We start from the raw sequence: 26578 nt of genomic DNA on the forward strand, positions 1-26578 counted from the left end.
TTCCAACTTGGTTCTCCAGTTTTAAAGCTTTTGCTGGAATTTCACTTGTTCCACTTGGGGGGTAGAGGGCAACTGGTGGAAAGAACCTAGACGTGCCCCCTCCAACATAGTAACCGCTGCGTACATATAGCTATTTCAATTTTTATTTTTTTAATTAAATAATATTGAAAATTCAATTCCCCAGTCATACAAGCCACATTTCAAGTGCTCTTGAGCCATATGTGGCTGGTGGCTACCGTACCAGACAGCACAAGGTAAAACAATGCTATCGTTGCAGAAAGTTCTATTATATGATACTAACCCAGGCAGAAAACTGAAGAGGCTCACTATATACCTGTTACAGATCTAAAGCTTTTGTCTTAAATGTACCCATTCTATTGCAAATTATACATCTCAGTGTTTTTATTTGTTACCAATAAAAAGATCACATGTTGCATGAATGTATTTAGGAAAGTTTTCATTAATCCTTCAAAGTTCAGATTCCTAAAATACCATGCGTCCTACTCAAACTTTCAGAAAATGTTAATACTAAGAGCATCCTTGCCTCTACTCAGGCCAGTGAAAATACACCAGCCCTCTTACAAAAGTAAGCCAGGGAAAAAAAGTCCAGAACTTACTGTGGGTTGAGAAACAATACAATCTTTCAACCTTTATAATTTAGAAACCCCTTATGCTGAGGATCTCCCTCACACTGTCCTCAGAAACCCACCCAAAACAGAGACCCCCTATAACATAAGCCAGAAACTAGTTCTCAGCTCCCATGTTGGTCTCCTCTCTTCTCTGCCAAACAAAACCAACTCTCTCATACTGTCAACAGCTCTTCAGAGCTGAAGGGGAATTCAAGCAAGTACAATAAGGGTAAAAATGAAAGATTAAATAGAATTTGTCAAGACCTACTACAACGGAGGAGAGTGGAGTGTCATGAGACAAGGCACTCAGCTGTGATTTACATCTATTATCCCATTTAATCCTTATTTTCTAGTAAGGTTAGATCAGGATTCAAACCCACATCCCAAGCAGCCTATTAAAACCTTAAAAACGCAGTTTACAATGAATTAAGAATCAACTTCATAAAACAGAGTAAACCTTTCAAATCATTTCAGATATTTGTTAGCTACGTGAAAGGGCTGGGTCCTAATGAGCTATGTCTTGGACGACACACTCTCCAATGATATAAACTTTAAGGGAGAAGCACTTGGCCCAGACAAGCAGGTGAGCAGTCACTTACTTAGCAATATACGCCCCTAAGTAGCTTCTAAGCACTGTGTCCGTGGTGAGCAGGCAACTCTCAGGCAATGAGATAATCATCTGTCCCTCCTTGCCAAAAAGAAAGTAAAGTTTAGCACATCCATGCTTTGGGAAGGACCTGAATGAGTCTATAAAGCCCTTGATTCCACAATCATCTAATAAGAACCCAGCAGAGCCCAACCACCGATGACCGAAGAGCCCTCAGGGGATGGGCTCCCCAGTTTAAGTCAGCAGATGCAGGCAAGGCTGCTCCCACGCCAGGGATAGATACTACATCCCCAGCAAGAATTAAAGGTTAATTGTGTGACTGACACCCACCACCAGTCAACCTTCCACCAGAAAGGAATGTGGAAACACTCTGACAACTCGAATCATATTACCCCTTCGTTTTCTGACACCAGGAAATAGTGCTACCTATAGGCAACAGACAGAAACCACGCCAAAAAATTCTTCCAGTGAAATCCATGTGTCCAGTGACTATTCCCAGCAATGGCCTGCTCGCCGTATAACCTGCGCCAAGTGGCTAAAGAAAGAAGGGCAGCCCCCCCAGCACAAGGGTCTCATTTGACCACCTGCCAAAGTATAGCTTTCAGTTTCTCCCCCTGAGACAGAACATAGAAAGAAAAATCAAGATGTCAAGGAAGAGACATCAGAAAGAGAGCACTAAGAAGCCAGACATAAGATCCTGCTTTCATAGTAACTGGCATCTAAGTTGGTTAAACATCACAGCCAGGGCTTCCCTCGTGGCGCAGTGGTTGGGAGTCCGCCTGCCGATGCAGGGGACGCGGGTTCGTGCCCCGGTGCGGGAAGATCCCACATGCCGCGGAGCGGCTGGGCCCGTGAGCCGTGGCCATTGAGCCTGCGCGTCCGGAGCCTGCGCTCCGCAATGGGAGAGGCCGCAACGGTGAGAGGCCGTGTGCCGCAAAAAAAAAAAAAAAAAAAAAATCACAGCCAAAAACCTCCTGGGTTCAATTTCTGGTCTCCTCATCTGTGATTCAAGATTGAGTTGGGATGGTCACCACAGTCCCTTCCTGCTCTGACATCCCATGACTTTCTGATTTAAAAAAAGGCACTTAATAAAATGCTCTATGTCTTGACTGGGGTAAATGACTTCATCATCAAAACTCATCAAACTGGACACTTTACATCTGTGCATTTCACTATGTGTAAAATACATCTCAATTTTCAAAAAGTTTTCACAATAAAGCCACATTTGAGAGTACATGTAAAGCAACTGCCAATTATCATTTCATGATCTTAACAAAAACTGCCCACAGCCACTGCTGCATTCATGAGAGGTATATTTCTCCCCCCAACTTCTGCTACACAATGAAGTCATATACCTCCCCTCAAAAAGAAAAATATTGCACAACAATGTTAATGTACTTAATACTACTGAACTGCACACTTAAAAAGGGTTAAGATAGTAAATTTTATGTTGTGTAAATTTTACCACAATTTTAAATGTTTAATAAAAAAAATTAAGATAGCATAATAGAATTATAACATTAAAAGCTACCATTCTTTAGGCTAAAGATATATACACAGCTGGGTTTTTTTAATAAATTAAGGAAGTAAAAATAAATTAAAACAATTTTGAAACAGAAAATTAAGATCATTACAAATAAGTTAAGGAATTAATTTCTAGCTTTACAGAAAACTGTGCATTAGATACCCTTTAAGTAGCACAGAAGAACTAAAACAGACCTTGGAGAGCATCCGCATCACTTACCTCCCGCTTTCCAGGTGAGGAGACAGAAGCCAGGAGGGTTAGCAGCCTGCTGGGCTGCCCGGCCGTACTTACTACGGATGCTCAGATTCGAGCAGCTCCCTTCCACCCCCAGCCCATCCCCAGCGCATTTACAGTATGATCCGATTTACAAACCCTGCTGCCGCAGAGACTGCTGGCCGCCCCCCCAATGCGCTCCCTGCTCCTGCTCCCCATGCAGTCCCACCTGAAGGGTGCGGCTCGTGGCAGCTGGGAGCTCGCGGCAGCTGGGAGATGGCGGCAGCTGGGAGCTGGCAGCAGCTGGGAGCTCACAGCAGCTGGGAGCTGAAATTTCCAGGGTGAGGGGAAGCCTGCCCTTCCTCACTCCTTGCGCCGTCCTGCTGCTCGAGCTCCTGGAGCTGCACCCTGGAGCTGAGGGTGTGGGGCTCCCTCTCAGAACATGGATAAGAGCTGGATGGAGCCCGAGAGACCAGCACACCAGCCCAGGTCTGCCCGTCCACGCTTGTTTACATGACGGCACGAGACACTTGCGTTCTGTTACCTTGGGTTTGTCTCTTATACGCTGCAAACTTAATTCTAACTGACAGAACTGTATTCAAAACTATCCATTAAGTAAAAAAAAAAATCTGTATGTCTAAAATATCTTTAATTCACTTGATTGAACCACAAAAACAAAAACAAAGCAGCAAACTCTACTTTGGGTTTCAAGATAAGAGAGAAATTCTCACCCGTAGGGATGTTTTGCTCATCAGCCCTCTTCCTGTACCTAGGAATGCAAAGACAGAAAAAGGGTAAATCCTACTCTTTCTTCAAGGTCTTAGAGATACTATTTTGCATAAAAGATGTGGATGAACTTCAAAATTACACAAAGCTGAAGCTGAGTGTCTCGCATCCTTTGACTCCCAGGGGAACCAAAGGATCAAGAAGCTATTCTGGGGCTTCCCTGGTGGTGCAGTGGTTAAGAATCCGCCTGCCAATGCAGGGGACACGGGTTCGAGCCCTGGTCCAGGAAGATCCCACATGCCGCGGAGCAACTAAGCCCGTGCGCCACAGCTACTGAGCCTGTGCTCTAGAGCCCGCGAGCCACAACTACTGAGCCCACGTGCCACAACTACTAAAGCCCATGCGCCTAGAGCCCATGCTCTGCAACAAGAGAAGCCACCGCAATGAGAAGCCCATGCACTGCAACGAAGAGTTGCCCCTGCTCGCCGCAACTAGAGAAAGCCCATGCTCAGCAACAAAGACCCAATGCAGCCGAAAATAAATAAATTTTTTTTTAAAAAGAAGCTATTCTGGAAAATGGCCCGACCTCCTTCTGGGTTTACAATCTTGAAGGGCAAAGTCAGCTTCAGAGTCAACACCTAAAGACCATCACCTTTAGGCAGATCTGCTGCTGGGTCTCTTACAGGAAACGTGAGGCTGGATTCTCTCCCCTGGGGCTCACCAGCCGGGGTGGAGCCTAACCCTAACGCCCACCCAACCTCAGAGGCCGGACCCACAGGCCACTTTTACCCACTGCCAGACCCGGCCTTCCCCAGTAATGATCTCGAGTCTTTAACCGAATGACCAGTAAAGCTCACTCAGGTCCCTCAAAGCCTGAGGCCTAACCCCTCCCCACCCCAGCCAGGCAGCCATTAGCCACGCCCTCCGTGACCTGACGAGCTCAGCAGGGTAGATCCAGGGCCAGCTGCTCCCCGTGAGCCAAGGCCTTGGCCAGAGCACACCCACAACACTAACCTCCACAGCAGCTCTGTCAACGCCACCAACACGCAGACGTCTACCCCTCTGTGCCCAAGGCTGCCCTCCTGCAACAGTCAGACGACAGCTTTTCCGGCAGGGCTGGGCACAATATGTATGACCTGTAACTATCATAGGAGTCTCTCTAGTCATCTTCTCAAATCCACAGTTGTTGACTTTTTTCTCTCAGCTAGGAGGGTATATAATTCAGCAAAGGTCAATGCCTGTGGGACTAGTGGAAGCTGCAGGTTCCTGGAGGAAATTCCCGCCTCGAGTCCCGTCTGGTATCTGGCAAGTTTGATTTGATGAGTTATCTCCCTACCCAGAAGCGTCTGTCTGCTCAAACGCATGGTTTTGGTTTTAAGAACTTACTTAATTTCTTCTGTGTGTCCCACTGTGGAGTTAATCCCCGTGGGCCAGAACCCTTCCTGAAATCAATTACTAATGAGAGGATTTTTTTCTGTGGGGTCATCTTTTAAAAAAATTCATGTGCTGGGCTCCCCTGGTGGCGCAGTGGTTGAGAGTCCGCCTGCTGATGCAGGGGACATGGGTTCGTGCCCCCGTCCGGGGGGATTCCACGTGCCGCGGAGCGGCTGGGCCCGTGAGCCATGGCTGCTGGGCCTGCGCGTCCGGAGCCTATGCTCCGCGGCGGGAGAGGCCACAGTGGTGAGAGGCCCGTGTACCGCAAAAAAAAAAAAAAAACAATTCATGTGCTAATTTAAGTGGAAATTTCTCTTCGAGCACACATGAACAGAACTTGGCATGTCGAATAAATCCGGAAGATACTTTACCTATACGTCTACAACATAGTATTCAGGAGATCAGAAAGCAGATCACAGTAACCTGCACTTACTAAGGCAAGGTAGCAAGTGGCCATGAGGATCTTATTACAGACCTCTCCCTGCCTTATAATTTCTGCTACCATGCATCTACCCGGGAGGCCCCGATTTGGACAGTGCTTTTAGCATTAAAAGGAAATACTAGGGTCAGCTCCCAAAGCACAAATCAGGTCAGAGTCTAAAGACTGAATCCTGCTTGCAACTTGGGAGCCTTGCCACAAACCAGGACTAACTCCCCAGAATTCTGTCCATTCTGACAGACTCCCGTCAGCATGCTCTCCTATCATACACTGATTAAGAGCTGAAGATATAGAAAGCCCTTAGGGAAGGTGTTGCAGACCGCATGCTTGTGTCCCCCCAAATTCATATGTTGATTTCTCAGCCCCCAGTGAGATGGCTTTAGAAGGTAGGGCCTCTGGTAAGTGGCTAGGTCATAAGGGTGGAGCCCTCATGAATGGGATTCGTGCTCTTAGAAGAAGAGACAAGAGAGCCTGCTCCAGCTCCCAGCTCTCCACCATGTGAGGACACAACAAGAAGATGGGAATTTGCAAAGCAGGAATCGGTCCTCGCTAGACACTGAATCTGCCCACGCCATGATCTTAGACTTCCCAGCCTCCAGAACTGTGAGAAATAAATGACTGTTTTAAGCCACTCAGTCCATGGTAATTTGCTATGGCAGCCCGAGCTAAGGCAGAAGGTTCCCTGACCCCAGAACTGTAAGTACTGGGTTCTGATCACTGCCAAACCACTTTGCTTTAGCTCCTCCAAGACCATGAATCTGGAAGTGGGCCCAGAGAAAGTTGCTCCTACTTTTAAAACTGCTAACTCTTCACTGCTCCAAACCACAGACAGATTACTTATTTTCAGGCATTCGATTGAAACCATATGCCAATTCCCGCTTGACAATTTCAAACCTACCCTTCTTAAGGCAAAGTGACACCCGAGGAGTAGGCAGGTCTTAGGCACAGCAAGTCCACTCCTGATACTACCTTCCCTTGATCATCTCATAAAGAACTTCATCCAGTAAAATCTAAGAGTATGGTTTTTACTGACCGTTCCTTGACACACAAAAAGAGAAAGTTAAACATTCTGTTAGAGGCTGATAAATACGGTTCACCATCATAAAGAAGGAGCAATCCTAATAGAAGTTGGTTCAAATCAAGTATTTTAGCCCAAAGTCATCATGTATAACTGACACATAGGGAACAACTTTACACATATCGCCTCACTGGACCAGGGGCACACATGGTAAACCATTTATCTTGGGTGATATATGAGGAAGTTAGTTTGCTCAAAGTTAAATTACCTAATGGGTACTTGAATGATCATTTTAATCGCCAAGGGAAGCATTCAGAGGCATATGATCTAAATATTCTACAAGGTGAAATGTCTGCACCTGCCCTGTGATACAGAACTTCAAGGCCCTCAGCACATAACTGTCTCTGTGCTACAGCAGATCTGTAGCACAGAGACAGGTGGTCCTCTCTGTGGTTACCTCAAGCCCACTTGTGGACAGAGCTGGGTCGCCTTGTATGCAGGCACAAGCCCATAACAAGCTGCCCAACTTCTGTGACAGAATGTTCTGGAAGAGAATGTTAACCCAAACTCCATGACAAGCTCCTCAATTTTCAGAAAACAATGTTAATCCAACCTTCACAACAAGCTCCTCACCTCCCAGAAGAGAATGGTCACCCACCCCTGTTCAGGTGACTGTGGACGCCAGGGCCACACAGGGGCTCCTCCTCCAACACTCGGGGGGCAATACCGCTGAGGCCTCCCTAAGGGCTCCTCTCCTGGAGCCTCCCCCAGGGACCAAGCACCTCTGCTGGTTCTCTGGAACCCCTCCCCTCAGAAAACTACGGTGATGCTCCTGAGCTAAGGATAATCCCATCAGCCTGCACGGCTTGAAAATCCCATGAAATCACCATAAGCAGGTTGATGGGGACACCAGTCCCCACATTACACAATGTCCTCCCAGAAAAGCCCAGTGAAGATGTTTCCCTCAGGTCTAAGTTCCAGAAATACCTGTACTTCTGATGAGTAAACAATTTAGCTGGGTTTACAGAACACTAAGATTCAGCTAATTAATCATATACATTGGGCTGCCGGAAAGATGAGTCAAATTTGTAGCTCACCTCTGACAGGGGTACGAAATTTCATAATCATGGCTTTTATGTGCTATCCTTATCCCTGCCTTCGTCTTATTTTTCTATTCTCATTTCCCTTTTCTAACTTTTAATTTTATTTCACCATTTTGGAATTTCTCTCCACAAGCCACTTAAACTCATTTTTAGAATAAGGTCAAGTAAATATTACACCTACAAGGCAGGAAGGCTGCCACACAACAGAAGATGTTAGATATTTTTTGTCAGGTTGAGGAGATGATATGCCCCCAGAAAGAACACAGCCCACCTGCAAGAATCACCCCTGCTTTCCTACCACCTGGGCCCACATGCCTCTCATGTGAGAGTTGAATGTCAGACCTTACCTGGAAAACGAGCAGGTATTAAGTTTGTATCTTCAAACTTCCTATCTTTCAGCCACTTCTTAAGCTCTATAAATTCAGGCTTGTAGCTCTCATTCACTAATCAAGAGAGGAAAGAAAAACTGGTGATTAAAATCACTATATAATCAGATCACCATTTAAAAAGTAAATCTCTGATGAACTGTCTCAGACAGTCATATCATAAAAGGGAATAAATTTTAAAACATGCACAAATAATGTAAACTAAAATAGAAAAACCACAAGATCATCTCAAAGATGCAGGAAAAGCATTGGATAAAATCTGGCACTCATTCCTGATAAATACTCCCAGCAAACAAGGATAGAAGGGAACCTCCTCAACACGACAAAAAGTATCTAACAAAAAACCTACAGCTGACATACTTAAAGATGAAAAACTACGTGCTTTCCCCCTAAGATCAGGAACAGAAGGATGTCTGTTCTCCTCACTACTATTCAACACTACACTGGTTCTTGCCAGTGCAAAAGGCAAAGAAAAATAAATAAAAGGCATCTATTATGGGTTGAATTGTGTACCCAAAAATTCATATGTTGAAATCCTAACCCTCAGTACCTCAGGATACGACCTTATTTAGAGATAGAGTCTTTACAGAGGTAACCAAGTTAAAATGAGGTCATCAGGGTGGACCTGGATCCAGTACGACTGATGTCCTTATAATAAGGGAAATTTTGACACAAGAACAGAGGGAAGATGATAGAAGAAATACAGGGAGAAGACAGCCAACGACAAAGCCAAAAAGAGAGGCCTAGAACAGACCCTTCTCTCACAGCTCTCAGAAGGAACCAATCCTGCTGACACATGCTTTATAGATGAATCCTCAGGGCATTATTGAAAGTGAAATAAGCCATTCACAAAAAGACAAATACTGTATGATTCCACTTACATGAGGTATCTAGAATAGCCAAGTTCATGGAAACAAAAAGTAGAGTGGTAGCTGCCAGGGGCTAGGGGGAGAGGGGAATGAGGAGTTATTATTTAATGGGTATAGAGTTCCAGTTTTGCAAGATGAAGAGAATTCCGGAGACTGGTTGTACAACAATGTGAATGTACTGAACACTACTGAACTACACTTAAAAATTGTTAAAATGGTAACTTTTATGTTACATGTAATTTTACTACAATTAAAAATTTTTTTAAGATCTCAAATCAATAATCTGAACAAATGGGGAGATACATCTTGCTTATGGGTTGGAAGATTCAATACTTGTTAAGAAGTCAAGTTCTCCCCAGATTGATCTATAGATTCAATACAATCCAAATCAAAATGTAAGCAGGCTTTTTTGTAGAAATTGACAAGATTCTAAAATTCATATGGAAATGCAAAGAACCTAGAATAGCCAAGACCACTTCGAAATATTGATTTCAAAACTTTTCATTACTATAAAGCTACAGTAACTAAGACTGTGTGATACTGTCATCAAGACAGACAACGAAATCGATGGAACAGAAAAGAAAGTCTAAAACAGACCCACACATATGTGGATAACTGGCTTTTCACAAAATGCAAAGGCAGTTCTGAGGAGAAAGGATAGTTTTTTCAATAAATATTGCTGGAACAATTGAAGTAAACAAATCATGGAATATTATCAGCAATAAAAAAGAATAACCTGTTGATACACACAACAGAGAATTATCTCAAAATAATTATGCTGAGTAAAAGAAGGCAGATAAAAAAGAATGCATACTACATGATTAAAGAAAACTATAAAACAAACAAATCAATAGTGAAAGGAATCAGATCAGTGGCTGTCTGAAGATGGAGGCGGGGGGGGGGTTCAAAGAGCGCAAGATGAAAGGATTACAAAGGGAAACAAGGAAACTCCTTGGGGTGATGAATATGTTCATACCTTGATTTCGATAATGGCTTACTGTGTGTATACATATGTCAAAATTTATCAGATTATACACTTTAAATATGTGACATTCATTGTATGTCAATTATACTTCAATGAAAGTGTTTTCTAAAAAAAAATACATGATCCAAAATCTAAGGCTGCTAAAATACGTTATCACAACCTAGAGAACAGAGTTTACAGCAAGAACATTTAATAAGCAACTACTACACTCCCAGCACTATTAACCACTGTGGAGAGCGTTCAACATGTTCCTCACCCTCAAAAAGTTAACATTTTAGTTGAGGAAACAAGACTTCCATGAAAAACAATTGGAAAACCATAGCTCCTAAAGAATAATACCCAATAAGCATGATAACCCAGTGACATTAGTGAGAATTGGAAATGGCATTACCAAAAACATAAGATCTCAACTCTGCCCCGAAGGTTAGAGAGAAACTGAACAAGCAGGGAGAAGGGAAGAATGATGTTTTGGCTGAAGAAGGACCTTGAGGAATGGCAGAGGTGGAAATGTGGGAGGTGTGCTCAGGAAATGGTGAGCGGAGAACATACTGCCAAAACAGGGAGTGGGGCGGGGGAGCCACTTAGAAAGGCAGTTGATGTCAGGCAGGAATTCAGAGAGCACACAAAAGAGAATGAGGGGGACTTCCCTGGCGGTCCAGTAGTTAAAACTCTGTGCTCCCAATGCAGGGGGCACGGGTTCAATCCCTGGCTGGGGAAGATCCTGCATGCCGTGTGGCACGGCCCAAAAAAAAAAAGAGAGAGAGAGAGAATGAGAATCCTGGAGGCTCCTATACCAAAAAGGCTACATCCCTTAAGAAAGTTAGACTGACAGTGACAAATGGAACAACCAGCAGGGAAGAAAACAAGAATGTGGTGAACCGGCCAAGAGCTGGCTGAAGTCATCTCTGGGTAGAACAGAGAGGGAGAAGTGAACCTAAGAAAGGCCAGGTGAGAGTCAGTAGGACATGGGCTCCAGAGAGCAAAGAGGGATACATGGTCAAAGATCACCTCCATGGTACTGGCATGCTGGGGGTCAGCTAGGAGGAGTGCTATTAATTTTTATGAAAAATAACAACTGCATTTATGTAGTACTCTCCAGTGGTCCAAGCACTTTCACATACGGTATCTCGTTCAGACTGGGTTACACTGAACTTGAAGTGATAAATTTACATCCAAATATTAATATCCTTTAGGTAGCTAGAGGTCAGCAGAGAGGTCAGGACCAGAAACAGAAACCTGGGAGTCATCCCCAAAGAAGACATAGTTGAAGCAATATATCTGTATTTCTACAAGCGTTTAAAAGAATATAATGGCACTATTTAAAAGAATATTCTTTAAGAAGTATTCTCTATGAACACTGCTCATGGGCTTCCCTGGTGGTGCAGTGGTTAAGAATCCGCCTGCCAATGCAGGGGACAAGGGTTCGTGCCCCGGCCCGGGAAGATCCCACATGCCGCGGAGTAACTAAGCCCGTGCACCACAACTACTGAGCCTGCACTCTGAGCCCGCGAGCCACAACTACTGAAGCCCGCGTGCCTAGAGCCCGTGCTCCGAAACAAGAGAAGCCACTGCAGTGAGAAGCCGCGCTCCGCCGCAACTAGCCCACGCGCAGCAACGAAGACCCAACGCAGCCAAAAATAAATAAATAAAAAATAATTAAATTTAACATTGCTCGTGTGCCTCTGAGAAAAGCTATGTGTTAATAGCAATCAACAAAGGATTCCTTTTTTTCATCACTGGCACCAAAAGAATCAAAACTGTACCTCCTCTTGATTCAGAACTTGTGAAGAGTTTTCGTCTTCTGATTCGGCTTGTTCTTCCACCTCCGTTCTTCATACTAAAACTGCAGTTTCTGCTTAATTGCCCAATCTAAAATAAAAAGCATTATCTCTGCCTTTCTTTCCAGCTGTATGATAATCACTGTTGATTGTACCTATAAAGATTTAAATATACAAATGTAACTATTTAGTAAACCATTTCTCTAAAGCGTTTTTGTATATAAATTGTTTATACTCTGACCTAAATCATGCGCAGTAATGGAATGCCCATTATATTGGTCCCTCTAAAACAGTTTTATCTTGAGGTCCTATTACATGCTGATTAATCATAGAAATCCTCATAACTGATTTCATAATTGTGTGCTTTGGTGACGTGTACATCAACGATAATCAACACTTAACTAAGCACCAACCTATCTGTACTTTGAATAAACAGTAGTCCTGAAGCCCCCATCTGCTAGGAAGTCTTAGAGAAAAAAACCAAATCCTCTTTCAGCGTGAAGTAAATAATGATTTGTCCTTAAAACCAGCATCCTGAAATAAATATAAACTAAGCGGGGGTTTGCCACAGATTAGGGAGAAAATGAGAGCCAAGAGAACAGACAAAACAAAGAGATAAGAAAATCTAAAATGACTACAGTTTCTATACGTTACTTCCTCGGAAATATAAAAATGAAATCTATTAAACACACCAGCATGATCAGATAATGGAGTGGCCTACTATGTGAAGCCATTAATAGTAAGTATGCGCTAAGATGTAAAAATGTCCAAGATATATTACATGAAAAACTAAAGCTGCAGAACAAATTCAATGACCCCTTAAGAGTTTGATACTGTGCACATTTTATGTTTATAAAACAAGAGGCTTTAAGGAAGGATATTAAAAAATATGCACGGGGAGGGGACTTTTACTATTACTTCTGTATCCTCCTAGTCTGTGCCTTATATGAGTACATGTGACATAATATGAATATTACTTAAGTGCATATATATGTGCATTTTAACCATACCACTGTTTTTTTAAAAACCACTAAAAGCTACCGAACTGAAATTAATAACAAGACACGAACTCCAAGCTCTATTACTATCCCACCCCAGCACTGGAAGGTTCACTATTTGATCGACCCGAAGTTGGCAAGTCCGGTCCCAGGGCCACCGGCGGTTCGTCCCCTCCGGGTCCCCAGCGCCCCGCCCGCTCACGGGCCGAGACGCGTCCACACTGACCCCCGGCCCGGCCGCGCGCGGGTCCCGGGGTCCGGCGAGCGAGCTGTGCACGTGGCGCCAAGGCGACAGCACAGCTGGCTGCACTGTCCTCGCCCCCAGTCCTCAGCCCCTAGACGTGAGGCCGCCCCACAGCTGCGACACACCCCGCCCCTCCCCAGCCCCCTCCGTTTTCCGGCCGCCGGGTTGGCTGGGCAGGGGGCGAGCTCAGACCCCGACCAGTTACAAACTCCCGACCTTAGGGTCCTTCGCGCCTGCACAGCGGCTTCTCGGGTCGACATTCGCTAAATCAACGATTCCCAGATAACGGGGGGTGGGGGTGGGTGAGTACTGTAATGAGCAGCATCATGCCAGGCCTGGCGGGGGTAGGCTATCCGAACTCAGCTCTCTTTTTGACCCCCCAAAATTAAAATATATGGAAAGCTCCAGCAGGAGCAGGTTCCCGTTACCTGGGCAACGGTAGGCCCAGCCCCGGAAGTCGACCCGCTCACCTTGGCACAGCTTCAAGACGGCGGTGGGCGGGCCCACGTGGAAACCCAGAACAGCGCGCCAGATGCTCGCGAGTTAAAGAAGCGAGCCGCGGCAGCAGGGGGAGGGATAGAGCGCCGCCAGGCCCGCCTCGAGTCCAAACTGACCCACGCCCTCAGTCGCCAGGCGGAGCCCTCTTCCCGCCGCGGGCCTCAGCCTCTCGGCGTGCGCATGCGCATTGTGTTCCGGAGGCGCCACCGCCAAAACCGGCTGGGGTCAGAGCGCCCCAAAGCTGGACCGGGGCGCCGGGGGGAAGAAAAGCCTGTGGTCCGTGCACCGGGAACTGCGCTCTGAAAAGCCGACCTACGCAGTCCTTCCGTACCACCAGGGAATGAACCGCCAAGTGCGCGCATCCCAGAGCAGACTCCTCCCCGCGCGTTGGCCCGCCAGCTTCCGCCTCGCCTCTGGGCCTCGCAATCCCGGACCTTCCCCCACTTCCTGCCCGAAGTTGCCTCGACCCCGCCCTGCCTCGGGTCGCAGTCCGCCCTGAATCCGTTGCAGGGCAGCCCAGCCCCACTTCACCCTGCTGTCCCTGTTGGCGGACGTGTCCCAGGATCAGCCTAACAGGAAAATTCCAGTCGTTTATGTAAATACGCCTCCCTACAGGAGATGGGGCTCAATCTCTGCCCCACCCACCCCACCTTGATTATCTCTTGCTTCCAAGACAGCCCAGCATGGAAAGGAGGGAAAAGTAACTTTACAGTGGAGAAACTTGGCAGACACTGCCTTGGCCAAGTGATAAAGGTTAGAATATCAGTAATAAGTTATGTTGATTGCGAAGTTCCCAGCTATAGGAAGGGTACTTCACCTAACATTTGGAGATGTTGCTCTCCAAAACCCATAACCCTAGTTCTGTAACACAGAAGAACAACCTGGCTCTATATTGGATCTATTCCTTTAACTCTAACGGTTGTGTTGTTGCCTGTGCTTAGTCATGCTGGCTCTGCACCTTTGTGTTACCAAACGGAGAAAGAACGTTATCCACAGCCTGAAATACACATAATAGTCCTTCCACAAGGCTCTGTCTCCCAGGCTTGCATTTTAAAGGCTTAACACTTTTCATTTGTATAGAGATTAAAAAGTTGCAGAACTTGTTGAAGGTTTACGAGAACATCATGACCAGACCAACCGTGGACGGCTGCAAGAACAAAGGATTATCACACCCCTCTGAGTCTGGCCAGTACCAAGGGATCTGCAACAACCAGCCACAACCCCTCCCCTTTTGGTATAAAAGAAGCCTGAATTCTAACTCAGGTAAGATGGTTCCTTAGGACACTAGTCCGCCAGCTTCTCCGTCTGCTGGCTTTCCAAATCGTCACTATTCCTTGCCTCAACACCTCGTGTCTCAATTCATTGACCTGTCCTGCACCAAGCGGTACAAGCTTGGACTCAGTAACAGTTCTTCCTTGAGAATATCATGAGACAAACCCACAAACACCTGACCAGTGCAACCGGCCCTCTGTATCCACATCTGTGGATTCAACCAACTGCAAGTCCAAAAATATTAGGAAAAAAGATTTCAGCAAGTTCCAAAAAGCAAAACTTGAACTTGCCACACACCTGCAACTACTTACATAGCATTTACATTGTATTAGGCATTATAAGTAATCTAGGGATAATTTAAAGTATATGGGAGAATGTACCTAGGTTATATGCAAATAGTAGACTATTTTAAATTTTGAGGAACTTGAGCAACCCAGGTTGTTCGTATCCACGGGGGGTCCTGGATAACAAGGGACGACTGTACTCCTCAAAGCTGTCAAAGTTTGTGAAAAGCAAGTAAACTCTGAGAATCTGTCATAAACCAGAGGAAACTAAGGAGACATGACAGTTAAATGTAATGTGGTATTCTGGAGAGAACCTTGGACTAGAAAAGGGATATTAGAGGGAAAAACCAGTGAATGCCGCATAAAGCATAGAGCTTAGTTAATACTGTTCCAGGGTTATTTCTTAGTTATAACAAATGTACCATCATAGTGTTTGTTACCAAACTGAACTTAGGTCCACTCGCCCACAGCAAAACCAATTTCTGACAAGTTGTGAAGGAAAGTACAGCATTTATTGCAGGGTCCAGCAAGGAGTACAGGCAGCTCATGCTCAGAAGACCTGAACTCCTCAATGGTTTCCAGGGGAGCGTTTTTAAAGGCAACATTTGATGGTGAGGGCTGCAGAGTTCATGACTTTCTCCCGATTGTTTGGTGGTGAGGTAACAGGGTGGTGTTTCAGGAATCTCAGTCATCAACGTTGTGGTTCCAGCCAGTCTGGGGTCTGGTGCTTGTGCTCAGCATGTAGTCACCATCCTCCACCTCTGGGGGTGGGGATGAGGTCTTAGTTCCCAAAGAACAATTCAAAGATATCCATCAAGTTGTTACGTACATACCTTGGGGAGAACTAGGGCTCTGTTTTATCACTGAACTGTTGTCGTTAGTTTTCTTATTTAACTGCTTTTCCTTTCTTTCTGCATTCCCTCACTTCCCTAATTAGTAACTGCATGTGCCTGCTCCTTGGAACCCAGGGAAGACCTAGGAGACTAAAACCTTTTACTACAAACAAGAAACTGAGGACATGGAGGAGCTTTTGTACGTGAGAGTGCCTCACAGTGTCCCACTCAGTTTCAATAGTCAGATGTTAATAATAGGGGAAATTTGATGTGGAGTATATGGGAATTTTCAGTACTGCATTTGCAACTTTTCAGTAAATCCATTCTAAAATTTAAAGTTTATTGAAAAGCAAAGGGGGGCTGGAAATAGATGGTTCCAGATTTGGACCCATGAGTCAGTGATGTCATTAAAAATCAAAGCTCTTCCTAATTTTCCACAATACCATCCTTAGGGAGTTGGCTAACCTCTTAGTTTGTTTCCTTATGATCTCAAGATAGTCGCTGCTGCAGCTCCAGGCATCACATTCTCATTACAAATGCATTCAAGACAGAAGGAAAGGGGTAGATAAAACAGGTATTTTCCCTTTATGAGGGAGAAAAATCATGTATACTCCCATTTTCTAGAGGGGAATTGACAAAGATTCTCTTCTTGACCAAGCTCTAGCCAGTCTCTTCCAAGCCCTCTTTTCAGTTAGGCCTCAGCCTGGGCCTATAAAACCTACTGACTCGGCACTAATGATTTCATGCACTCCCCCACCAACCCCCATGTTAAAAGACTTAAACACTAACATAGTTTCTAATAGCTCAAGGCTGCATCACTAGGATGACCTTATTTCCCCCTTAATGAGCTCCAGGCTGCCAGAAGAATTTACTATTTGTTCTAGCCAACACCTGACAAGAGGTCCTTTACTACCCTTTCTTAGAGCATTTACTAAAAAGGGACTTAAAATTTGTGAATTCTTCCTCTGTCCATTTGCAATATATATGTATCTCCTACAACTCAGGACCTGAGTCTTTCTTTCTCAAGGACCTGAAAGCCATTCCTTTGAAATGTAATTATCAGATAGGATAGGACCTCTGTCTCCCAGTCTCTTTATAGCCCTGATGGGCATTTACACTCACCAGGCCTTTATAATTTTCCCCTGACTCTACCCAAGCCCCTCCATTCCCCCTGCCTACTCCCTCAACTTCCCTTTAAAACATCCAGTCACCTCTGTACAAATCCAAGTTGAGTTCAGTTCATGCTGGACACTCTTCCCTACTACATTATAATACTGATTAAAATCTGTCCTTACCGCTTGAGGGAAGGTAAGTTGGTGCAGCCACTGTGGAAAACAGCACTGTATTTCACAAACTTATGCAGAGTTAAAGTTAATCCAATTGTTAGGTTTGTGGTCAATTACCTATATCCAGTACTTCTGGGTTACCTTGGTGGATTTCTCCACTCCAGGGCTCTCATTGGAAGGCCCTTAGGCCACAATTGATATTACTAGAGGGGACTCCCTCACTTGGCCAGTTAATAATACCTGCTCTGACCCTGGCCATAAATATGATTTTTTCTTTTAGGGTCACTCAAGCTCCATCAGAACCACCAACTGAATCACAGTCGAAAACCTCCTCAGTTACAGGATGGATTTATGTGGTTAACACCAGGCTATGGTCATTTAAGTTTAAAGGCTCCTTTATGTTAGAAACAATAAAAGCATACTAAGGATAACCAGCCTAGTAACACTAGAAAACTGGGCTGGGTGCCTTATGAACAATGCCAATATATCATCTCCCTTAAAGGTAAGGATTGATATGGAACACGACCAGAGATCGTGTACCCTGGTTATTAGTTTTGTTTTTTGCAACTGATTGGAAAAATCCCTTGAAATTGCAACGTAATTGGAGACTATCTAAAATATAGCTGTTCAAGAGAAATTTCTGCACTGATGGAAAGAAATATCTGAACTGTCCGATACAGCAGTCACTAACACGTGACTATTCAGCACTTGAAATGCAGCTAAAGCAACTAAAGAACTAATTTTAATTGTATTATTTTGATTAAAATTCCATTTAAATAGCCACTAGTAGCTTGTGGATACCATAAGAGTGTGGACAAAGAATGTTGCCTGCCATTTCAGTAAACAAAGGATCAAGCCATCAGCCATGGCAGCGGACTGCGCTGGTGCACACTGAAGGGAATTCAGGATGGAGAAAAACAGGATACTGGCTGTAGATGGTTCAGGTGCACATCAAAGGAATAATTTCAATAAGCCCAGACTCTTGCATCTTCCCATACACTGAAAAGTGCTAAATTCATTAACTTGAGATGTCTGGTTTTCTTTAATTAGCAGTAATTGATGCTCCGACTACCTGGGTTGTTTTTATGTTTTGTTTTGTTTTGTTTTTGCAAAAACTCCTACATATCTTGGCTCCTCCCTTACCTCTTCAGAACAGTCCCTCAGCTATCTGAGAGGCTATATCCCAAGGCTTAAGTCCCCTAGGTTGTGCATTTTCTTTCAGTCGACAAGAGACAGCACAGAAATGAAAATGATCTTATAGACCCCCTAATTCCTCTGTTTTAAGTGGTAAATAGTAAGGAAGAAAATTAATTTCCCACCACTGAGCTAATTTATGAACTTTCTGAGGATCCATTTCCTCGCTTGAAAATGGAGATAAATCCTGATGAGTTATTTTGAGTGTGAGAAAGGGCTGCAAAGCCCCTTTGCACCTGTACACTTCAGGACCTGCATACAGGTAACCTGACAACCCTGGAAGTATCTAGGAGGTAACCCTATGATGATTCAGTAAACACTCCCCACTAACACGTGAGAATCATTCAAGGATAGGGCAGTAGCTTGGCTTTCACATACTTACGGGAGGAAGCAACACACACTCGATCCCTACCATGTCCTCCCAACTTATTCCACAACTCTAGGTTACAAAGACTTCAGTTCGAGCGATATTTTTCAAACACCAGGAAAAACAAAGTCTGCACAAATGACCCATTTCTTAAAGCGCAACCGCGAAGAGTTGAACATCTGGGTGAAAAGGAGGAGAACAGAGGATAGGGTTCAGTTTAAACATAGGCAAAACAGCTAATCAGAACGATTCTCTGATGCCAGGCAGGCAGTCGCCAGCAGCGACTTTTCAGCAGGACTGTCCTGCAAACTTGCCTGATGGCCCTTCTCTACGTTCCCTGCACCGCTGGGAGGGCGCCGGCGAGCCCAGCCCTGAAGGGGCGGAGCCTGCGCCTGCGCTTGCGCGCTCAGCCTGGCAGCTCCAGGCGTGGGACCTTCAGGTGCGCGCTCTGCAAACTCCAGCTTCTGCGCAGGCACTCTGACGCGCCGCGCTGCTGGGAAAGCACAACGGGCTCGCTCTCCACCCAAGGGCACCGCACACCCAGCACCCGGCCATGTCGTCCTGCGCCCGTGTGGCGCTGGTCACCGGGGCCAACAAGGGCATCGGCTTCGCCATCGTGCGTGACCTCTGCCGGCAGTTTCAGGGGGACGTGGTCCTCACGGCGCGGAACACAGCACGGGGTCAGGCGGCCGTGCAGCAGCTGCAGGCCGAGGGCCTGAGCCCGCGCTTCCACCAGCTGGACATCGACGACCTGCAGAGCATCCGCGCCCTGCGCGACTTCCTGCTCAAGGAGTACGGGGGCCTCGACGTGCTGGTCAACAACGCGGGCATCGCCTTCAAGAGTAAGGGGCTGGGTGCTCCCAGGCGAGGCGTTCATCATCCGGGATGGGCCGTATCTGTCGGGGAATCGCTGCGGTGGGGCTTCTCCCGCCTGTGGGGGTCCAGAATGACTCCCTAGGGACCGAGAAGGGAAGGGGGAGGGGTGCAGCGAGAGCGGAGTCTGCAGGGAATTGGATGCTTTCTAGCCATAGGGAACTTTGCTTCTTTGGCTCGAATCCTGGGGACCTTTCCTAGATTGCCCCACAGCTTCTTTCTGATTGGACTTTGGGGCAGTTGGGTTAATTTTTAATGCATTTTGAAATAAACGAGAAAATAGCAAAAACTGATGCACAGAGATCCCGTGTGTGTGCACCCTTTGGGCAGCCGCCCCCGCAGTGGCGCCATCCTACAAAACCATAGGCATTGTCAGACCCTGAGATTCACGCCGGCTCGATACTACGAACCAGGCGCAACCTTTACACGAAATTCAACAGATTTCACATGCGCTGTTTTCTTTGTATCTTCCTAGAGAATGTTACTTGAGGGCTTCCCTGGTGGCGCAGTGGTTGAGAATCCACCTACTAATGCCAGGAGACACGGGTTCGAGCCCTGGTCCGTGGAGGATCCCACGTGCCGCGGAGCAGCTGCGCCCGTGCGCCACAAGCGCTGAGCCTGTGCTCTAGAGCCCGCGAACCACAACTATTATTTAAAAAAAAAAAAAAAAAAAAGAATGTTACTTGATGGCTACTATTTATTCACTCAACTTTTCTTTTCTCCTAAAAGCCGTTGATTCCACACCGTTTCATATTCAAGCAGAAGTGACTATGAAAACAAACTTCTTTGGTACCCAAGATGTGTGCACAGAGCTCCTGCCTCTAATAAAACCCCGAGGTGAGTCTGATGAAGAGCCCAAACTGCAGTGTTTCTGGCAAGATCTGGTCCCTGCCTGCCTCTGGTCTCATCTACAGGCCCCCCTACCTCTCCTGCTCAGCTACACTGGCCTCCATCTGTGCCACCATCCGGCCAGGTGCCCTGAGGCCTCAGGTTCCTCTAAACACTGCCCAGGTCATTGGTGCTGTCTGTCCAGCTGCCCTTTGCACATCTGGCTCTTTCTTTTTCCCATCTTAGCCCAAAGGTGTCCTCTGAAAGGCTTGCTCCGTGCCCCCCACAGGCGGCATTCCCTTAGGAGTCCATCTCAGGCCTTCTCTCCTCTGACCCCCTCTCAGAGTGATCTTACTCAGGCTAGTGGAGTCTCTACTCCCACCAGTTCATTAGGCCTCACTCAAATCTGTCACCTGCCTAGAACATTCCCAGAGCTCCAGGCACACATCGTGTCTTCTTGCCTCTCCATCTTAACCTGATTCCCATCCTTCCTCCCCTGAATCCCCCCATCTAAAACAAATATTTCCAAAGACTCGTCCTTTCCCCAAATCATCTTGGCCACTGATCCTATCATCCATCCACCAGGATCCTGGAGGTCACCACGCCTGCCCACTTATTGCCATCTACCAGATCCTAAGACACTTCCTACTGATTTTCTTCCCAGGCCTTCACCCCCATCCCAGCTCTGCAAACGGGCCCTCAGCTGTCATTTCTAGACAATTGTAAACTCTCCTAAGGGTCTCTCCCCGCTTCTTGAGTCCTTTGCTTCCTGGGCATTCTCTATACTCTGCACGCTCACTCCCCCTCCCAAAAATCCTTCAGGAGTGAAGTCCAGGCCCTTAGCGTGACTTGTAGGGATCTCCGTAATCCGACCTGCCGAACTCCAGGTCCATTTTAACTGCCCTTCAATCTGCTCAATGTTTCCAACAAAACAAACTCTCATATTCCTTTGGGTTAAACTACTATAATACTTACCCCCGAAGTAATGGGCCAGGAGGGGAACCACCACCCATTAAACATACCAGATAAGACAAGCAGATACTTTTAGAAAGGTTAAGAGGCGTGGCTGGAGATTTAGTACATGCATTTACAATTTACACTCAGCTTCTGCCCTGTTTCCCCATCCTGTCCTCCTGGAAAGTTCTTCTAAGAATTGGTTCACTAGGACCTAAAAAGTCAGCTCTTTAGAGTGTCACCTGATTCCTCCACTCGTCCCAACACTTGCGGGCTGCAGTGGAGTTCCCTGTGTCAGCTGCACATGCTGCATTCCTCTTGACCTCGTGCTGATGACCTCTGGCCCACCACTCCTCTTACTTAGCTGGGCTGTTTCTTGCTGTGTCTGGGCTTTGTCCAGAAGGAGGAATGAGTACCCTCCAGATGTGCTAAGACAGCCTCTGTTTAACAGTTTGTCTTGCCTCACGAAAGCTAGAGTAAATGGAATTTTAAATACATGCTATATTCTCAATATGAGTGCAGCAAGGTTTACTTGCCTTTTGAAATAGGAGAATTCTTGTTTTGTTGGGGAAAAGCTACAGCAGTTCATGTTATCATGACTTAATCGAGTGTGTGATTCTCTTCTGGGTCTACAGTCTCACCTAGTTGGGAGGAGAGGGCTCCAGGTGGCTGGCTCTAATCCCCGGGGATCCAGTCAGTGGGAGGGGCTGGCATGGAACACATTGGGAAGATGAAGCAGCCACATCCAGGAGTTTATTACCTCGAGAGAACTTTGGATCTCCTGGTCAGGCTTCCCTGATACGGGTTAGTATTTTCACTGCTGATTCTAGACTTCCTGAGGTAGACTAGTTAACACAGAATAAAAAAGGTTGTCATTTGATTACTGATTATAACCAACCTAGAAGAAGTTAACAGTATTTCTCTGTCTACTGTCCAGGTTGAAGACCCATGAAAAAAATAATGTCAAGGCCCTTTTTTTTTTTTTTTTTTTTTTTTTGCGATACGCGGGCCTCTCACTGTTGTGGCCTCTCCCGTTGCGGAGCACAGGCTCCGGACGCGCAGGCCCAGCGGCCATGGCCCACAGGCCCAGCCGCTCCACGGCATGTGGGATCCCGCCGGACCGGGGCACGAACCCGTGTCCCCTGCATCGGCAGGCAGACTCTCAACCACTGCGCCACCAGGGAAGCCCAAGGCCCTTTTATTGATAGTAGTATAGCTGCCTTTCCCGTTTACCAGTTAACCATTCTGACTTCCGCTCCTGCAGGCTTTTTTTCTTTCTTTATGCCTTTCTATATTTTGCATTTTTAATTCATGAAATATGTGTTATTTTTGTTGTGAGAGAGGCTTGGTCGTGTTTTTGAAAGCGAAATAAATTATCCTAAATATAGCATCTCTGAATGGTGCTTACTGCAACATTTGGACAAATTGGTTCTATTCTATCTTAAGGACAATGTCATTCCTATTCATTTACTAGTTGCTTCTTACTCTTTACATGTTCTAGATTAGAAGGAGGACATGGATTAATCGACCCGTTTCAGAAATGTGTTCATCTTAGAAGAAAGCCCGGAAGATTAATGTGGCGATTTCTCTAAATCAGTTTATGTATTTCAGAGAATCATTGAATGGGAGTCCTAACGCCATCTACTGATTTATTTGTTGATACTTTCTGAACTTCCAAACCTTTAGTGGGATAGACATCAAAGCTAACTGACTACGGCAGCATGACATGCCATTTCTGTTGGCACATATTTTCCCCATGGAAAAAAAGGGTTTAACATTTTTCTCCATGCCTGGTAATTTTTGGTTGGAAACGGGACATTGCAGAATTTTATAGCTACTCTTGCTATTAGAGCCTACTTCCCACGGGCTTGTGGTGGTTCTTTGCTTATTTGTTCAGTGACTGGCTACATTATTTTTTGAAGTTGAGTCTCCGCCCTCCTCCCCTCGCAGTGTGAAGCTTCTGATGTTTCATCTCAGAAAGTACAGCCTAGCTGGCAGTGTGAAGCTTCTGATGTTTCATCTCAGAAAGTACAGCCTAGCTGAGACGCACAGTCACGCTGGGATTACTGTGGGTTTAGCAGAACTCTCTTTTGCTGTCTTTTTCCTGCACCGCACCCAGCTGTTAAGCTCCACTACTTGCTGGCTGATTACTCCGCTATTTTCGACAAGGCACAGCATAAATCGCTTCACAGACGCATCTCCATCCAATTACATTCAGGCTCTTTTGAAAGGGTAGTTTTGGTGCTCCGTTCTGAACCGAGAAGGGTTCTTACCCTTATCTTTCTCTAGTTTTCTCTGGCAAACTTGCTGACTTACATGATTTAGTTTATATTTCTAACAAAGCTACCAATCTCCTAATTGCTTTTCAGCACTTCCATTGTTTTTGAGAGTGTCCTTAGGGTCGAACTTCCCCACATGCTTTCAAATGAAATCACATCCTTTTGGGAGAGCATCAGACCTCTAGGTTTTTATGTCCCGACTCTTTCTCCCTCTTGTGCAACATCTCTAAGCCACAGGTCTGAAGACAGAGGCAGGGATGGTGACACTTCTCTCTGTGACACTCCTGTTTTAGGAGCTAGGAGGGAAGAGAAGCAGTGTTCTCTGGTCTCGTCAGCTTGCCTCGCTTTGCATGATACTTCTGCCTTACAAACAAGCTGGGGAAAGGGCAGTCTGGGCCCCAATATTCTCAGGATGTCCAGCCCCAGGTAGAGCCTTTGTCCCACAAGTGAGGGCTGGATCACCTCCTAAATGCACTTGCCAGGAGCTGAACCTCTGCAACAGGTAGCTGAGGAGCAGCATGAGACATGCTGATGTCCTACGCATCTTGGGAAGATACAATAGTCTTGTGTTCTCGGATGCACAAAGTTTCCATTGTTATGGCCAGAAAGGGGGAAAGGAAGGAGCAGGTCACGGTTGAAATACCACAGAACAGACTCTGTTCTTAGCTGAGTTGTTGGAGATATTCGGGAATAAAAGTTTCTTCATTTGCTGTATGCCCTCAGGACCATTAGCAGAGACTTTAAATAGTTAAGTTTTTAAAATAATTTTCACAAGTTGTTCTGGGCGGTAGATTCACAGAATTCTTCCCGTTTTCGTTACTTATTTCTTGAGTTTAAGTGAAATAGTTCATTCCTGTAATTTTCAAAATAATTATGTGTAATTTTTAAAAACATTAGAAATAACAGATGGTTACTTATAATCATAAAACAGATAAAACCCAATGAGTAACCCCCTCCCAAAATACGTTCTCTTCCTTCCCTAATGTCCTCTGACAAGAGGACACGAGGACATAAATCCTGTCCCGAATTTGACATTCATTGTTCTTGTGCTCACCTTTCTATGTAATGACTTGTGTTGTATTTTAGGCAGAGTGGTGAATGTGTCTAGCTTTGTGAGTGTCAGCTCTCTTAAAAAATGCAGCCCCGAACTGCAGCAGAAGTTTCGAAGTGAGACCATCACAGAAGAGGAGCTGGTGGGGCTCATGAACAAGTTTGTGGAAGACACAAAGAACAGGGTGCACAGGAAGGAGGGCTGGCCTGAGACCGCCTATGGGGTGACGAAAATCGGCGTCACGGTCCTGTCCAGAATCCAAGCCAGGAAACTGAGTGAGCAGAGAGGAGGGGACAAGATCCTCCTGAATGCCTGCTGCCCAGGGTGGGTGAGAACTGACATGGCGGGACCCACAGCCACCAAAAGCCCAGAAGAAGGAGCAGAGACCCCCGTGTACTTGGCCCTTTTGCCCCCGGATGCTGAGGGGCCTCATGGACAGTTTGTTTCCGAGAAAAAAGTTGTGCAATGGTGAGCTCACTCACAGCTCCCCCCATGGGCCCGATTATGCTCCTGTCCCAATTTCACGGAAAGGACACTTACACTGTCAAAAATATCCCTATGCAAAAAAAAAAAGAAGAAGAAATAAAAGAATCAAAATATCTCTATCAAGTCCTCACTGGGAAATGGCTACTAATTCTGTGAAGCCGTTTGTGTTTCCTTCTGTGATCCCAGGGGAGGAAAAGTGGGATGGGTGACAAATAATAAATAAAAGTCAATAGATGAATAAACAGTTCTTTATAAACGTCCATTTATGCAGACTCTTCAAGGCTGAACCAGCTCAGTTACTCATAATTGTTGGACCTGCTTTGGAGGACATACGGGTGTCCACTCTACTATTCGTTCTACTTTTCTGTTTGAAATCTTTCAAGGCAAACAGCTGAAACCAAAAAGTCTTGGCGCTGCCGCCTTCCTGCATGACCTTGATCAAAATACTGCATCTCCTGTATCCCCTCAAATGTAAAATGGGGATAATAGTCATAGGAATCGCCCCTATGTAGGTGACAATGTTGAAATCACATTGGAATTGCACAAGTGTCTTCTATCACGAGTCCCTGTGAGAGGGGCCCGACACCCCCCAGGGCAGTGACGAGAAGCTTCGTACTGCCCAGCACTACGCCTGGCTTCCCCAAGGCCCCAGGGACTGTCCACCACATTCCCTCCCTTCACAGAAGCACTCCATGTTGTGCAGACGCCTCTACTGTCATGTTATTTGTCACTTTTCACATCTGATTCTCAGGCTTGGGGAGGTGAAAAGTGACAGCCCCTGAAGGCAAGTGTGGAACCCTTATTTGAAGAGTCAGGTTTACTTTACAAGTGTTTCCCTTCCACTAGGCTGTTAGTTTCCTCTTGTCATTTTATTTTTCTAAACTGCCAACAGGATTGTCAATGTCTAGATCAACACCATAACATCTGAACTACTAGTTTGGAAATGGACACAGAGATCTTAAAGATTTTTTTCTTAATTCCATAAAATAACACCTAACTACATATGCCACTTATTGTCTATGACCTAGGACAAACCAGAATGCAGGCACTTTTAGCAATTGTAAGGATTAGGTAACCATTAAATAAAACATTCCAATTAATGCCTTGGCACGCAGTAAGACCTTCATAAACAACCCTCCCAACTGGGAGCACGCTGGGAATCCCACAGGGTTAGGTTCGCTGCCCGCACTTAAATAACAAGGATTGTTGAGGGTGTGGAGAAAAAGGCAACCCTCATACACTGTTGGAGGGAATGAAAATTGGTGCAGCCACTATGGAAATAGTATGGAGATTCCTCAAAAAATTAAGTATAGAACTACTGTATGATCCAGCTATCCCACTTCTAGGTATTCATCCAAAGAATATGAAAACACTAATTTGAAAACTTATATGCATCCCTGTGTTCATCTTGGCATTGTT

At 45.6% G+C, this 26578-nt stretch overlaps 2 protein-coding genes across 14 annotated transcripts in view; one reads left to right on the forward strand and one right to left on the reverse strand.

The window, feature by feature from the left end:
• The window catches only part of SETD4 (SET domain containing 4), a 282732-nt gene extending 268855 nt beyond the window's left edge, over positions 1-13877 (reverse strand). For 6 of the 13 annotated variants that reach the window (XR_007477398.1, XR_007477396.1, XR_007477397.1 and 3 more), the window contains exons 1-5: positions 13425-13877; positions 11698-11867; positions 8042-8137; positions 3706-3743; positions 1229-1317 (exon numbers count right to left, since the gene is read on the reverse strand). Coding sequence is in view for 8 of the 13 variants with exons in the window: in XM_033418252.2 (XP_033274143.1) it covers positions 1229-1317; positions 3706-3743; positions 8042-8137; positions 11698-11770 (296 nt within the window). In the remaining 5 variants the exon portion in view is untranslated. Of the gene's footprint in view, positions 1-1228; positions 1318-3705; positions 3744-4714; positions 4843-8041; positions 8138-11697; positions 11868-13170; positions 13339-13424 lie in introns of those variants that run through there. The other 7 variants (XM_033418251.2, XM_004264543.3, XM_033418254.2 and 4 more) reach the window with 6 other exon arrangements.
• Positions 13878-19092: 5215 nt separating this feature from the next.
• On the forward strand, positions 19093-25278 carry LOC101289691 (carbonyl reductase [NADPH] 1). Its single transcript, XM_004264544.4, has 3 exons — positions 19093-19530; positions 20291-20398; positions 24709-25278. Exons 1-3 carry the CDS (start codon positions 19242-19244, stop codon positions 25143-25145), a joined length of 834 nt encoding a protein of 277 aa, XP_004264592.1. The 5' UTR covers positions 19093-19241; the 3' UTR covers positions 25146-25278.
• The last annotated feature ends 1300 nt before the right edge of the window (positions 25279-26578 follow it).

This window comes from Orcinus orca, chromosome 5 (assembly GCF_937001465.1).
Source record: "Orcinus orca chromosome 5, mOrcOrc1.1, whole genome shotgun sequence".
Classification (NCBI taxonomy): domain Eukaryota; kingdom Metazoa; phylum Chordata; class Mammalia; order Artiodactyla; family Delphinidae; genus Orcinus; species Orcinus orca.